We start from the raw sequence: 15889 nt of genomic DNA on the forward strand, positions 1-15889 counted from the left end.
GCAGTTTTCTTCTGCTATGGACTGGCTCTACTCATCCCTTGCCTCACTTCCTTCTAATCTACAAGTTTTTCTTTTCCGAGGCCCCCCTCCTCCAGTGTGCCCACCGCCGTCAGTGCTCAGCCCTTATGTGTCTCGTGATCAGAATGGGAGCTCAGAGACGAAAGGAACAAACAGCCTGGGACCCGGGAGCTCTCTTCCAAGGCTGGAAAGCCCAGAGCTGAGAAGGCTGCCCCCGCTCGGTGCTCCGACGCAAGTCTGGGACCGGGACACCCCGGCTCCCGCCCTGCCTCCGGCCAGGGGCCCCGCGGCCCCGCGGCCCCGCCCCGCGCCGCCCCGGTTCACGTAAATTAAAGCGCGGCGCCTGCGACGAAGCCGCCGGCGTGAGGCGAGCGCGTTGCAGCCAATGACGTGCCAGGACGAAAATCACTGACCAATGAGCTGCTGAGATGGTCTGGGCAGCCAACCAATCGCGAAGCCTCGCACCCGGATATGATTGCCGATTCTGAAACCGAGCTCTGAAAAAGTGTGAGGGCCTCCCCACATGGGTCTGGGGCTTTGCGGTGGAACAGGGGGTGAGCGTTTATTAGGTTCAGTGCCTTGCGTGTGCGGCGGGCGTGTAAAGGTCATCCCTTTGGGTTTTGAGTGGGGGACAAGTCAATGTGGCTGTTTGTCCGTGGAAAGAATTCCTGCTGCGGTGTCCCAGAACCAGCGCGTGGGGAAACCCCTCGGATGGTACCGCACAGGGAGTAGGAGAGTCTTGAAGACGCAGCTCGAGCAGTGGGAATATGGATCTCTTACCTAAAAGCCCTAAGGAGTTTGGCTCCATTGACTATTGGGAGAAGTTCTTCCAGCAGCGGGGAAAGAAAGCTTTCGAGTGGTATGGAACCTACCTGGAACTGTGCGGGTTGCTGCACAAATATATCAAGCCCAGGGAAAAGGTAAGCGCGGCCGGGCAGCCCTGTGTGTGCCCTGGAAGGTAGGAACTGATAACAGAAATCCTGCACTTGGTAGACGGTGACAGGCGTGGGGGCCCTAAACGGGCCCATGTTTTCAGGATTCCATACAACATTCTAGCTAAAAGGTAATTACAAAGTATCCTTTTAAAGGTTTTCAGATAACAGAGCTTCCACCCCCAGATCATTCTTGAATTAATAACCTCACTGGAAGAATGACTTCTTTAGTAGTGCAACCGAGACATCTCCGACTAGTGAGGGAAGTGTGCTTTTCTGTCACTGTGCATCCCCGTGGAGCTGGCAGCACCCGTGGCTTTACTGATAAATGAATCTGTTATCAAATAGTTGTTGTGGGCCCACTGACTTTCAGGCACTGTGTTCAGCCCTTAAGCCACACAAGCATTAAGATATAAATCCTGGGCACATTCCAGAAGTGAAAAGTGCCAAATACAGTAATAAGAGGTTTGATAGAGGTGGAAGTAGGGAAGGAAGAAGGGTAGAAAACGAAGATTGGAGGAGGAAGCTTTCAGAGCCAAACCTTATGCTGGGTGCTGTGTGTGTGTGTTTGCTCAGTCACTGAGTTCTCATAATAAAGCTTGAGGTGAGTGGTAATACATGAATTCTACAGATGAGGAAACTGAGGCTCAGAGAGCCAGTTTCTTGCCCAAGACCATACATGTAGTAAGTGGTCGTGTGGGGATTTAAACTTAGATCCACCTAGCTCCAAAGCTTATGCACTTGTCATTGTACAATGCTTTTCCAGAGATGGTGACATCAGGGCAGAATTTTGAAAGATCAATGGGAGATTCCTCCACAGAGAGGGAGGCAACAACCTGTGTTTTAAGTTTGGCTTCAGAAAATAGCACAATATCATGAGTTGGAGCCAGAGGCATGAGTGGAATAGGATTATGCCAGACCTAGGTTTTCAACAGTAAAACAAATAGGAGATTTCAGTTATAACTACTGTATTTGGATTCTGTGACTTCCTATCAATTCTTGAATAATAAATTCTTGATTCAGAGAAAAGAACAACCATGATTAGTTTGTTCCTGCAGTTGATTAATAAACGCTTGATTCAGAGAAAAGAACAACGCCGGTTAGTTTGTTTCTGCATAACTTGCATTGTTATAGCGGAACGTGGTTTGTTACTAGTGAGTTCTTCTAACCAGTGGTGTTTCGAGATGGAGCCTAGAATCAACTTTGTAATGGTGCTCTCTCATGGCATAGCATCTTTGCCCTCTGAAAACATACAGCAGCCAGGGTGAGACTTGATTCCTTGAAGTGTCTGAAGCTCATTCCTTTGCCTTGATCACCTCCATCTTGTTTTCTTTCCCCCTAGGTGCTGGTGATTGGGTGTGGTAACTCAGAGCTAAGCGAGCAGCTGTATGATGTGGGCTATCAGGATATAGTGAACATTGACATCAGTGAGGTCGTCATCAAGCAAATGAAGGAACGCAATGCCGGCCGACGGCCCCAGATGAGCTTCTTGAAGATGGACATGACACAGATGGAGTTTCCCGATGCCTCGTTCCAGGTGGTGTTGGACAAGGGCACCCTGGACGCCGTCCTGACAGATGAGGAGGAGACGACCCTGCAGCAGGTGGACAGGATGCTGGCTGAGGTTGGCCGTGTCCTGCAGGTGGGCGGTCGCTACCTCTGCATCTCCCTGGCTCAGGCTCACGTCCTGAAGAAAGCAGTGGGTCACTTCTCTCGGGAGGGGTGGATGGTGAGGGTGCACCAGGTGGCCAACAGCCAAGACCAGCTGTTGGAAGCAGAGCCTCGGTTCTCCTTGCCTGTCTTTGCCTTCATCATGACCAAGTTCAGGCCGGTCCCTGGCTCTGCCCTTCAGATCTTGGAGCTGTGTGCTCAGGAGCAGGGCAAGCCTGTGCGGCTGGAGAGTGCCGAGCGGCTGGCTGAGGCGGTGCGGGAGCGGCAGCAGTACGTCTGGCTGTGCAGCCAGCTGTACCGCAAGGCCGGGCTGGGGAATGTGTCTCTGGACTTGTGCAGTGGGGACACTGGGGAGCCACGCTACACCCTCCACGTGGTGGACAGCCCCACTGTGAAACCATCGCGGGACAGTCATTTTGCCATTTTCATCAGTGAGTTGGGATTGCTGCCTCTCTTCCCTGGAGGGGGCTGGCTTACAGGGGCTGGGGCTGGGGCTTTGGTGGATGGGTATGCCTTGGCTGGTTTTATCTTGCAGGGGGCGGTGCTTGAAGAGGTTAGACTGCCCAGGGCATGAGGAAGGGGGAGCTGCCTGCTTGGATTTGAGGTTTATTTCTTCTCATCTTCCACTGCAAAGGCTTGAAGTAATATAGATGACTTTAGGCAGGTCACGCATTTGTAGAGATGTTAGTCACTTTGTAACAAGGAGTAGTGGAAGCAACAGGAGTCCCAGCCTTGTAGCCTGTAAGCTGTGTGACCTGGGGAAGTTTCTGTGCGTCTCTGCTGAATTCAGAGACAGTACAGAGTAGTAGCTAGAAAAGTGAGCTCTGGAACCAGACTATTTAGTTTCCAGTCCTGGCTCAGTCACTTCCTGGTGGTATTGGACAAGTTAGTGTTCTTTCTGTGCCTCAGTTTCTTCATCTATAAAGTGAGATCTTAACTGTGTAATTGTGAGAAGTGTAAAAAGCTCTTTGAATGGTGCCTGGCACATGATAAGTTTTACAAATGTTAGTGTTATTATTGAAAGGGGTAAATGATACCAGATACCAGATTCACCTTAGTAATGATCAAAAGAGATAGTATGAGGAAATGCTCTCAAAAGTAGAATATTCTAGACAAACGTGAGGTGGTGATACATCATGCTGGTAATTTGTTTCCTGACATCGAATCCATTTTTCCGAGTATTTCCTTATCCTAACTGTGCACCTGTGAGAACTAATAGCACAGCGGATACGAGCATGGAGTCTGGGGCTGGACTGCCTGGGGTTGAGCCCTAGCTTCGCCAGTCACGAGCTGTGTGAACTTGGGCAAATAATGTAACTTCTGTGTCTTAATTTCCTCATTTATAAAATGGGAATAATAATAATACTCCCTGCATCTTGGGCTATTGTGAGGATTTGATTAGTTTCTGTTTGTAAACTGCTTGGAATAATGCCTGGCACGTAAGAAGTGTTAGCATTATTGCTATTTTTCTTGCACTAGGTACTTGCCTCCCTCCTCTTACATACACGCTCACACTTCTTTTCCATGCTGGGTCCTGCCATGGGTCTGATGGCAGCTTTGCTGTGGACATTGTTGACTGGGGATTGATAGCCCCTCAGTAGGTCACAGTTGGAAGGGTTGCTGGGCTTGGGGTAGGGGCTGGCTCTCTGCCACGTGGGGCATATTGGTCGTGGGCTTGAACTTCTCCCAGGACTCCCTGTCAGCAAATGCCTCTTTCCAGTCCCCCAGGGTCGGGAGACCGAGTGGCTCTTTGGCATGGAGGAGGGCCGGAAGCAGCTGGCAGCCAGTGCGGGCTTCAGGAGGCTGATCACAGTGGCCCTTCACCGAGGTCAGCAGTACGAAGGCATGGACAGCATCCAGGCCGAGCTGTCGGCCAGAGTCATGGAGCTGGCCCCGGCCGGGATGCCCGCCCAGCAGCAGGTAACAAAGCTTTGGTAGCAGCTTTCAGGGTCTCTGGAGAAGTCATATTAGTAGCCAGGAAGGCAGAGGTATCTTGGCAGAAGCTAGGACTAGGGTCTGTGACCCTAGTCTGTTCCTGGAGGGCATGTCAGCAGCTAAGAGCTAAGTGAGCAGAAGTTATGTCCCAGGCAGTGAGTGGAAGGTGAGCGGTTGCCCTTATTGAGACCCCCAGTAGCATCTGTGCCCGTGGGGCCACTCGGATGGCATGAAGGAAGTGCTCTCCACCTTGCAAGCTCCAGCTCTTCACACTGCAGCTTACTCAGGCTGTATTTCTCCTAACTCACTTTGCGCAGGATTTCCTTGGCCATTTTGCTTCTTAGAACCATCATTATGTGAGGTAGAATGGGAAAGGGCCAAAAGAGCTCAGCTTAATTTTCAGGATATTAACATTGCTGGTCTGATGTTCCACTGGGAAGGAATCTGAAGGTTTTTGCCAAAATGGTGATATGGTATTATCAGTTGACACCATCTGTCTTGTACTATCCTGGTCACAAGAGAGGGTAATTGATAGGTGACTTTATTGCAAGGGCTTTATAGAAAGAAGTTTATCCTTCTTGATAGATGGGAAAGACAAGGTACCTGGAAGCTTGATGCTGTAGTAACAGAACTGAAAAGAAGAACCCAGGCTCCTGGGTTCCCAGCCTGTGGCTCTGCGCACGAGGCTGACTTGTGCTTACCAATGAATATGTATTTGATGCTTTCTGGAAGACTTTGGGGTTGGTGTCCCATCAGAGAGACCCAGATCGTGTGGGGAGGTTCATTTGTGACTTTCTCTCAACAGTGCCTACATCTCCGCAAAGTCAGGAGTCCCCCATGATTATTAAATACTCTTGTAAGTCTTTAAAAAGAAATAAATGTGAAGATTGGGAAGGGAATGGAAAAGTTTAGGAGAAAAATGTATTTTTTCCTCCTAAGTTTTCCTTCTGTTTAGAAGAATGCAGAAAAAAGTTGAGAATAACTGGGGGAAGGGAGATACTTCACCAAATTTGGAGTGGTTGCTTTCCCCATGGATTTTGATATCTTTATCCCTATTCAGATTCCTTCTCTCATGATTCTAGTCCCTTCTTGAGGCTTCCTTCTAGCTTTCATTGTCTTGGACTATTGAAAGTCCTTTTAAGGATTACTGTTGAGAAACTCATATTTTTCTTGTGGAGAACCAACTGCATTTCACGAATGGTTTGGGGAATCTTTAGTTGTTCAGTTGGTTTTCAGAAAGGTCAGTTAAACCTTTTGAGATCTAGTCAAACTCCCCAGAAGAGTACTTTAACAAAATGGCAAATCTTCGGAGTTGTTGCTGCTCAGAACCGTGGTGCGGGGATTCTTCACATACACACAAAGCGAAGGGATTATAATGTCTCGTATTTCTCAGTTGAGCTGGTGTTTTCACCACATCTCTGCTGTTCCTTCAGGTACCCTTCCTGTCTGTGGGTGGGGACATCGGGGTCCGGACTGTTCAGCACCAAGACTGCAGCCCTTTGAGTGGCGACTACGTCATCGAGGATGTGCAGGGGGATGACAAGCGCTACTTTCGGCGGCTGATCTTCCTCAGCAACAGGAACGTGGTGCAGTCAGAAGCCAGGCTGCTGCAGGATGTGTCTCACAGAGGTGAGGCGTCGTGGGCACAGTGGTGGGGCCCACATGGACGTCGTATGGACAATTTGGGGTGGTCAGAAAGACCTGGGAGCTTGGCGGAGCTGTAGGACGGACCCAGATACCTGTGACCAGAGGCACACGGCTCTGTGGGTTGTCCTCTTATCATCTGGGCTCTTAGGGTGTGAGTGGCAGTGAACAGAAGGGAGGTCGATATTCTGTTCTTGAGCAAAGCCTGACTCTGCAGTGATAAGGAGCAGGGGTGGTGGTTTATCAGACAAATGTGATAATCACTTCAATGCCTGCAGTTCAAAGACCACGTGTTTTACAAGTTGCTCCATATACGTCTGTATATTAATTCAGTAGACCTGCCCTCGTCCATGGGGCCACCTCCTAGCACCTGTTTTAGAGGGTTGTACAGTTGGTGGGTGCCCTGGAGGTCACCTAGTCTGGTAGCACTTTCTGCAGTGAAGGAAATGTTTAATACCCAGTTAGCTGCCCAGGGTGGCAGCCATGAACCATATGTGGCTACCGAGCACTAGGAACATGGCCGGTGTGACTAAGGAACTGAATCTTTAATCTTTTTTCTGATGTAAGTTCTTAATTCTGATGAACTGACATTTAAGTTTAAATGGCCACAAGTGGCCCATGGCTACAGGCTTTGACAGGGTAGATCTCTACCATGTTCTCTCTTTTTTAAAAAATTAATTAATTCATTCATTAATTTTTGGCTGCGTCGGGTCTTCGTTGCTGTGCATGGGCTTTCTCTGGCTGTGGCGAGCGGGGACTACTCTTTGTTGTGGTGCCCGGGCTTCTCATTGCGGTGGCCTCTTGTTGCAGAGCATGGGCTCTAGGCGCGTGGGCTTCAATAGTTGTGGCTCACGGGCTCAGTAGTTGTGGCTCGTGGGCTCTAGAGTGCAGGCTCAGTAGTTGTGGTACATGGGCTTAGTTGCTCCGCGGCATGTGGGATCTTCCCGGACCAGGGATCAAACCCGTGTCCCCTGCATTGGCAGGCGGATTCTTAACCACTGCGCCACCAGGGAAGCCCCCCACCATGTTCTCTTTTAAGTGGTCTCCCACGTGCTGCTCAGAAACGCCCACTAATGGGGAGAGCAATCGTTTGTTTATTTTCTCGGGGCATTATATGTTTGTATTATAAAAGTAATACTTACTCATTGTAATCAATCACAGATCACATGTATAGAGTAGAAAAATGTTCTTCCCCACCCCTTCTCCAGTATAACTTCCCTTTAGAGGCACAGAGAGTCAGGCTTGGAATCTGAAATTGGCTCTCCTGATTGCCGGTCGTTCCCTTTGCCCGATGATGCTGTCCTGTTGGCAAGGCCATCTGGAAGGAGGGCGAAAAGAGAGAATTCAGAACCTCATGAGGTCATGGGTTTGCCCACAGCTCAGGATCAGGTTATTCTCAGCAGGATGGTCTCCTCTTGAGGGGTGTCCCCTGGTCATGTGCACCCATATTTGTTGGGTTCCTGTGCTGTCATTGGGTCACTTGGGCTGCAGGTTCGTTCAGTTTGATCTCACTGAAAGCTCAGTAAAAGTGCTTCAAAGAATATTTTGCCCTCCGATTTGGGTTTTGGGTTTTTTCCCCACTGTTGTCAAGCCTTCTTAGTATCACTTAATTCCTTTTTTTTTTTTAATTTATTTTATTTTTTATTTTTTTATGGCTGTGTTGGGTCTTCGTTTCTGTGTGAGGGCTTTCTCTAGTTGCGGCAAGTGGGGGCCACTCTTCATCGCGGTGTGCGGGCCTCTCATTACCACGGCCTCTCTTGTTGCAGAGCACAGGCTCCAGACGCGCAGGCTCAGTAACTGTGGCTCACGGGCCTAGTTGCTCCGCGGCATGTGGGATCTTCCCAGACAAGGGCTCGAACCTGTATCCCCTGCATTGGCAGGCAGATTCTCAACCACTGCGCCACCAGGGAAGCCCCTATCACTTAATTTTTATGGGAATGATTTCCCTCATGGAAGTATTGGTGAGCAAAGAGGAGAATGTGTTAAAAAGCAACTTAACATCTCTGAAAAGCACACTGCCACTTACACTTCAGTGCCCAATGGTACAGCTGGTCCCTAGGAAAACCCCAGAGCCATCTGTTCACTCTGTCCTGGAGCAGTTGAGGGAGTAGGTAGAGGGAGAGTAGAGGGGCCTTTTGTACGATTTCCCCCCTTCTGTGAACATTTGTGATGTCCTTGTCCAGTGGGGTGGTATGAATTACTGTCTGTGTGATGTAGTAGAAAGATGATAGCTGCTGCAGACAGGTAGTCCCAGGTTCAAATCCTGGCTGCATTGCCTACTGATTTGGGCCTAATTAATAACTCTTCAGATCTTCAGTTTTTCCATCTGCCAAGAATTGGAATAAGAGCATTGATATAGGATTGTTTCAAAGCTACAAGAGTAAAAGTCCTAGTATAGTAATTGGCATAGAGGAGGTAGTTGGAAACTAAGTCCTTTTTCCCCTAAAAGAATTGATGAATAAACTTCTCACCTGTTAGCGGCTTTATATTTCCCAGAGGAGAGGTACTAGTACTCCTCACTTGAGTTTTCCCAGTGTTCTGAGTTTTGGGGTGTTTCTTTGCCACTTCCCTTTTCTGACTCTCTGGTGTATGTTAAATGTTTAACAACCGTCTCTTTGGGGAAAAAAGCCATGATATGCACTGTTTGCCAATTTCTGTGGCATAAAAATGGCCACCATGGCCAGATTTCAAGCCACCAACATGTCAATCAGTTCACAAAATGTCTGCATATTTCACAATTGGGTTCTCGAGTCTCATCAAACCAGTTGCAGCACACTGCTGCTGGTGTGCCTTACTTTCCAAGGAGTAGTGTACCACGCATGTGACTTTATTCATCTCTGTCTGTGACCTAGCCCAGAAGAAACGGAAAAAAGACAGGAAGAAGCAGCGGCCTGCTGATACTCCAGAGGACCCCCCTGCAGCCCCGGGGCAGGCCATTGATAAGAGTTACCTGTGCTGTGAACACCACAAAGCCATGATTGCCGGCCTTGCCCTGCTGAGAAACCCGGAGCTGCTCCTAGGTGAGGGGGTCCCCACTGCCTTCCACAGGAGGGAACATGTAAGATCACGGAGGTAATCAGTGTCAGCTGCCTTGCAGTTTAAGAACCATGATTATAGACCAACAGATGCACATATAGTCATGTCTGTCTTATTCCCAACCATCTTCTACATTCATGAACATCCAAATAACTTTTCCTTCAAACTCAAATTGTTTGAAACAGCTACATGTGCTGATACCTAAATTTTTTTCCTCTTCATTTATTTTAAAAATCAGTGTAAAATAAACTATACTTCAGTTTAAAAAGTTAGTGTGTAAAATACATTCAGTGAGATCTGTAAAGTGTACAGATCTTAAGTTGTTCAGCTTGATGAATTTTTGCACATGCATTTACCCATGTAACCAGATGGAATATTTAAAAATCACATCTCCGGAGAAATATACCTGTGCACTTTAGGAGAATTTCTGGCTTTTCAGTGATGCATTATTTGAGTACTAGATGCAATTCTATCTTGAATTTCTACTTTAAAAAGAAAAACCATAGTATAGATAGTACAGTCATAGCCTTATCACTAATAATAGGTTTGAATCTGACCACAGTAGCAAAAATGTTCATGATTCTGTCTACTCTTGTAACTGTCTTCACCCAAAGTCCCTAAGTATGTCTTATTGGAACACGCTGTACATTTGATCTATCTTGGTGTTGATGTATGTCCCTAGAGTCTCAGTTCTTCCATTTAATCCTCAGGGTCTGTCTCCTTTTGGTGATTCTCTCTTGTTTCTTACCTTCCTTTCATCCCCTGTGGTTGCTGTGGTTTTTCTGTGCTTGTGTGTAGGATTTGGGCCTTTGTTTTCCTGTGGTTTCTGGAACTTGGGTGGATGGCCCTCGCTTGGTGGCTGTGTCTGAGAAGGCAGTGTGGCCTTTGAGTTGAAAGCTGAGCAGAGGGCATCACATGTACACTCCCTGTGATCGTAAACCAGATGTTGGCCATTGTCCCTCCCGTTTCCTAGAGGGGTTTAATAATGCTTATGGTGGGGGTTATTGCTATAATGTCAGCTGAGTGCTTTGGGATCTTTAAGGGGCCATGATAATAATACACTGGTTCATTCTTCTGGATCTAGTAAAGGAAGGATTGTGAGGCCAGGGTTGAGTTTTCAGATGTTAAATTGACTCCCGAGTTTCTAGAAAGAGACAAGGGAGGCCAGGTCTCTACTAAATCTTGTGTCCCCTGGGCAGCACCAACAATCTGACTCCCTCTTTTGCCCTCCCCAATTGTGGTGCAAAACTTTACAGTGAGCAGGTGGTAAAGCGATGCTTTTATTCTTTATTACAGAGACCCCACTGGGATTGTTGGTGGTAGGCCTGGGTGGGGGCAGCCTCCCCCTTTTTGTCCACGATCATTTCCCAAAGTCCTGCATCGATGCTGTGGAGATCGACCCCTCCATGTTGCAAGTGGCCACTCAGTGGTTTGGCTTCTCCCAGAGCGACCGTATGAAGGTCCACATCGCGGATGGCCTGGACTATATTAGCAGCCTGGCAGAAGAAGAAGGTACTGCTACTGGAGAATTTGGAGGGGTGTTGAGGGAGGATTGATCCCAGGTTGTCAGGCCTGCAGGAGCCTCTAGAACTCACCTCTGAGAGGGCAGCATCAGCATCATCCCAGTCTTTCACCAGTTCGTTTGTTCATTCATTTGTTGACAGTTACTCAATAAATATAGAGTGTCCACCACATGCTCAGTACTCCTAGGGGTTGGGCTGTGGCAACAAGCAAAACAGACCGTTTCCTGCACTAATGACACTAACAAACGAGTGGGCTTCCCTTCTAAATCTCTTCTGACCCTGTAACCTTGCCACTTTCTCATCATCCCAAGAAACCCAGAATCTGTATCTGAGTGAGGAAAAGGGGAAGAAACGTTGGGGGTGTGTGTTGGGAAGTTGTTTTGTAAATCTTTCCGCTAGAGGTGAAGCCAGAAACAGAGCAAAACAGCATTCATGTAGATGAGTGGTTCTAAACCTCAGGGACAATGTCCGCAGGCACTTTTTTGTTGTAACCATTGGGTACAGGTGTTTCTGGCATCTAGTGGGTAGAGACCAAGGAGGCTGCTTAACATCCTACAATACACAGGACAGCCACTGATGATAAAGAATTATCTAGCCCAAATGTCAATAGTGCTGAGGTTAAACCATGATGCAGGTGTTAGTGGGAATTCCAGTAGCCCTGCTGCTACTGGAATTAAGGCTCCATTTTGCTATAATAATTTGTATCTCAGACTTGGACAAAAGGCATATTAATGTTTTACAATAGCTCCCCTGATGCTTCTGCAGCTTAATATATAGGCTTCTGATGACTGATGCTTTGCAGAACATGAGCCCCTCAGGGAGAAGTCAGTTAGGTTGGTTCAGTCCTACGTGAACCTGAGGAGCCCAGGCCACACACCCTTCCCGGTCTGCTCATTCTGTAATAGATGCTCTGGTTCTCGCCGGGTTAGAGTATCTTCCAGGAAGGGTGTGGCAAAACGGGATGCCTGGGGTAAGTGTTTTGGTGCTGGGATGGACAGATGCTGTCTTATGTAATTGCAAACTGAACTTAACTCTATCAGGGTTTCACAGGTTCACTCTCTGAGGCTGGGACCAGTCTGGGGGCCCAGGGCTGATACATGTGAAGCACTTAAAACAGTGCCAGGCACATGGTAGGTACTCAATCCATGATGTGCTGCTGTTGTTATCACCTCTAAGTCAGTTTTGAACAGCCCTGGCCTTCGTCTTAACAGCAACCTTTCGGATTGTTGGGGGGCTCAGTGCCACAAATGTGGGCCTTGGTTGTCCTTGGACTTGGATGAGCCAACATGTTCTGCTCTTGAAGAAACCAAAATCAGGTCTGTGCTATGAACAGTGATGGACATGTGTAGTCCTAAGTAAATATGTATTTATTGAATAATCATTAGCACTGTCTCAAAGTTTGCCCAAAACAAATCGTTAGTATCACAGGCCTACCCCTTGTAAAGACTAACATTATAGTAAGGAGTGGATCATCAGATTCATGGTCAGTTCTTTCTCACGCATTGAGCAAAATCAGTTCTTTCTTGAGCCAGTAATTGTTCAAGCAGCTAGAAAAGATATGCTAACTTTAATTTGAGAACATTTTCTTCTACGAGGCAACATATGCTGTTTCCAGAGTTAAGTTAAAGTTACCATTTGCAGGGTCAGCCCTTAAAGGCAGAGGCAGCTCAGCTGCTTTGTCTAGATCAACGGTTCTCAACTCTGACTATATTTCGAATCACCTGGGGAGCTTAAGAAAAGTACACCAGAGGCTTCGCACCTCCCCTCCCATCTGTTCCTCGCCACCCCAGGGTTTTAACTCTGTTGATTAGGAGTGGAGGCCAGGTTCTCTGAATCTTTAGAATTTTCCCGTTTGACTCTAATGTTCTGTCAGGATTGAAAATCACTGGTATAGATGGACTTTTTTTTTTTTTAATATTTACCCTATGGTTTCTTCTGTTGCTCTTTTCTTTTTTTTTAAAATATTTTATTTATTTATTTATTTATGGCTGTGTTGGGTCTTTGTTTCTGCGCGAGGGCTTTCTCCAGTTGCGGCAAGTGGGGGCCACTCTTCATCGCGGTGCACAGGCCTCTCACTATTGCGGCCTCTCTTGCTGCGGAGCACAGGCTCCAGACGCGCAGGCTCAGTAATTGTGGCTCACGGGCCCAGTCGCTCCGCGGCATGTGGGATCCTCCCAGACTAGGGCGCGAACCCGTGTCCCCTGCATTGGCAGGCAGACTCTCAACCACTGCGCCACCAGGGAAACCCTAGATGGACTCTTAACCAAGCAGTAATCCTGCTGGAGTGGACCCCAGTAATGTGTGTGTGTGGAAAGGGCTTTAAGATGTGGAGGAAGAAGATGAGATGCAGGCCCCATCGTAGACGTGGAGCACTCACAGCAGGACGCCGATGACGTGCCTCCTCTGGGCTGTGACGCTAGTGCCCTCATAAGCAGACCGCATCCTCCGTGTCATCCTTCTGACTTAGCCACCTGTGCCCACCACAGGTCACGGAGGAGATGTGGTGGAGGAATGTAAATGGCGTTATTGTATCCAGCAGAGACAAAGACTCGTTTGCTTCTCTTTCCCAGCACGACCTCACTACGATGTCATAATGTTTGATGTGGACAGTAAGGACCTAACCCTGGGAATGAGCTGCCCACCCCCAGCGTTTGTGGCCCAACCTTTCCTGCAGAAGGTCAAAAGCATCTTGACTCCTGAAGGTATGAAGAACAGAAGGCTGGGGAGGGAGAAGGGATGGGCCCTTTAAGGACATTTTTCTTTTTAATGAAAAATGCATGTATCATAAGTACCTTGTACCTTGATTGGTTTCCCCAAATTGAACATATTCATTTACCAGCACCAAACACCGAACATTTCCAGTGCCCCAGAAGTCCACCTCTTACCTCCTTTCAGTAACTTGTCCTCTCAAGGATAACCACTATCTTCACTTCTATCAGCACAGCTTAGTTTTGCCCATACGGAATGTTCTCTGTTTCTTTCACTCAGCATGATGTTTGTGAAATTCACCCATCATGTTGTGTTGACACTGGGTGATACACAATTTATTTCTCCATTCTGCTTTTGGCATTTGGGTTGTTTCCTGTTTGGGGCTTTTATAAGAAGTGTTGCCATTAACGTTCTAGTAGATGCCTTTTGGTGAAATGTGTGTGCAGGTCTGTAGGGCATAGATGTAGGGGTGTAATTGCTGGATCACAGATTATGCATATGTTCAGTTTTTGTAGACGCTGCCACACAGTTACAAAGTAGTCGCAGCAATTCACATCCCCACCAGCATGGTGGCGCTAGTGACCATTTGAATTCTTCCCACATGCCCTGGACTGGGCAGTATGTGATTTCATCTTCATAGCAGCCTGTTTTCAGAAGAGGAAACTGAGGTAGAGACTTGCCAAGGTGACACAAGATAAGAGCTAAGGCTCCAACCCTGATCCTTGTGACTTGAAAGCTGGAGCTCTTAATCCTTATGTTCACTGCCTCCCAGGTATTTTGATTTGGCTAAGGTACTGTGGTGAACAGAGTTGATTTAGAACCCTTAATTGTCACAAATGAAGGCATGTGATATATATGTCAAGAACATAATCTCTCTGTGGAATTGCTACATTCTTTTTTTTTTTTTTTGCTACATTCTTACTTGGGGGTATTAATTACTTCTTTCTCAAAGCAATCCTTTGTGAAACTGAAGCATGGAGAATGGTAACATTTGTTAGCAGCACAAAAGAGCAAGAAATTAGCTTGAAGTTTTCTCATGGTTCACACATCCCCCATGCTTTTCTCTTCCTGCCTTTGTATGCTGTGTGTTCTCTGCAAAGTCACTGCCGCTGTAGGTGTGTTCCTTGGTCCACCAGCCTCCCTGGGGCAGGAATGGCTATATTCCTCAGAGCTGAACCTTGTCTCCAACGTGTCCCCTGAACCACAGTCATTCTGACCCTTTCCTCCCCACCCTACAGGTGTCTTTATCCTCAACCTCGTGTGCCGGGACCTAGGGCTAAAGGACTCAGTGCTGGCTGGGCTCAAGGCGGTGTTCCCCCTCCTATATGTCCGGCGAATTGAGGGTGAAGTAAACGAGATCCTGTTCTGTCAGCCGCACCCTGAGCGGAAACTTGCCACGCCAGAGCTGCTGGAAATGGCCCAGGCCTTGGAGCAAACCCTGAGGAAGCCTGGAAAGGGCTGGGATGACACGTACGTCCTGTCGGACATGCTCAAAACTGTGAAGATTGTGTGATTGTCAGGACGAGGCAGTCCTCTCAGCTTCCTGCCAGACTAACCTTGGGCTCCTGGCCTACCAGAGATTGAAGAAATATAATGCACAATACTTTTTAAGCCTTGTATTTTTCTTAGTTTCATACTCACCTGCATGCGACCTCCAGCTTGGTGAGGTTGCCTGAAGATCTGGGAAAATAAAAAAATCCTTTCCATCCTGTCTTCTTCAGTACTGCTTGGGTTGATTGCCTTTGCTTCCTTTACTGTGTCCTTGAGTAGGAGTCCCTGCTGGAGCCCCCATCAGGTGTGATGCCTTAACGAGCATGCCCCAAGCTCCTTAGGACTGGAGACAATCAAATGTGATTGCTGGTTTGTTTTGCTTTCTCCTTCTCTTGGTCCTAAAGGAACAATCTCAAGTGAGATAGCAGAACATTCTGTGCCAAAAGATTATAAATAGAGTAGGATCATTTAAGAGAACATCTACGCTGTCTCCCTACAGATGGAACAGCTGCTGACACAGTCCCAAGTTTTTTTTTTAAATTTATTTATTTATTTATTTATGGCTGTGTTGGGTCTTCCTTGCGGCGAGCGGAGGCTACTCTTCGTTGCAGTGTGCGGGCTTCTCGTTGCAGTGGCTTCTCCTGTTGCAGAGCATGGGCTCTAGGCGTGCGGGCTTCAGTAGTTGTGGCAAGTGGGCTCAGTAGTTGTGGCTCGCGGGCTCTGGAGCGTAGGCTCAGTAGCTGTGGCACACAGGCTCAGTTGCTCCGTGGCATGTGGAATCTTCCTGGACCAGGGCTCGAACCTGTGTCCCCTGCCTTGGCAGACGGATTCTCAACCACTGCGCCACCAGGGAAGCCCAATGGTCCCAAGTTTTAAGAATTTGCTAACCCACTCCTCTGCTTAACAACTTTCCTCGTAGCCTAAGCCATC

The 15889-nt window shown here is 47.8% G+C and overlaps 1 protein-coding gene across 2 annotated transcripts; it reads left to right on the forward strand.

Annotated features, from left to right (window-relative positions):
- Window positions 1-477: 477 nt before the first annotated feature.
- METTL13 (methyltransferase 13, eEF1A N-terminus and K55) lies at window positions 478-15179 on the forward strand. 2 transcript variants are annotated; one of them, XM_007165320.2, is made up of 8 exons: window positions 479-938; window positions 2293-3052; window positions 4342-4541; window positions 5990-6185; window positions 9053-9220; window positions 10533-10748; window positions 13330-13461; window positions 14707-15179. In XM_007165320.2, exons 1-8 carry the CDS (start codon window positions 786-788, stop codon window positions 14979-14981), a joined length of 2100 nt encoding a protein of 699 aa, XP_007165382.1. In that variant the 5' UTR covers window positions 479-785; the 3' UTR covers window positions 14982-15179. The 2 variants fall into 2 exon arrangements, with proteins under 2 accessions (XP_007165383.1, XP_007165382.1); XM_007165321.2 differs by lacking the exon at window positions 10533-10748 and having other exon boundaries at window positions 478-938.
- The last annotated feature ends 710 nt before the right edge of the window (window positions 15180-15889 follow it).

Source organism: Balaenoptera acutorostrata, chromosome 1 (assembly GCF_949987535.1).
Source record: "Balaenoptera acutorostrata chromosome 1, mBalAcu1.1, whole genome shotgun sequence".
Lineage (NCBI taxonomy): Eukaryota > Metazoa > Chordata > Mammalia > Artiodactyla > Balaenopteridae > Balaenoptera > Balaenoptera acutorostrata.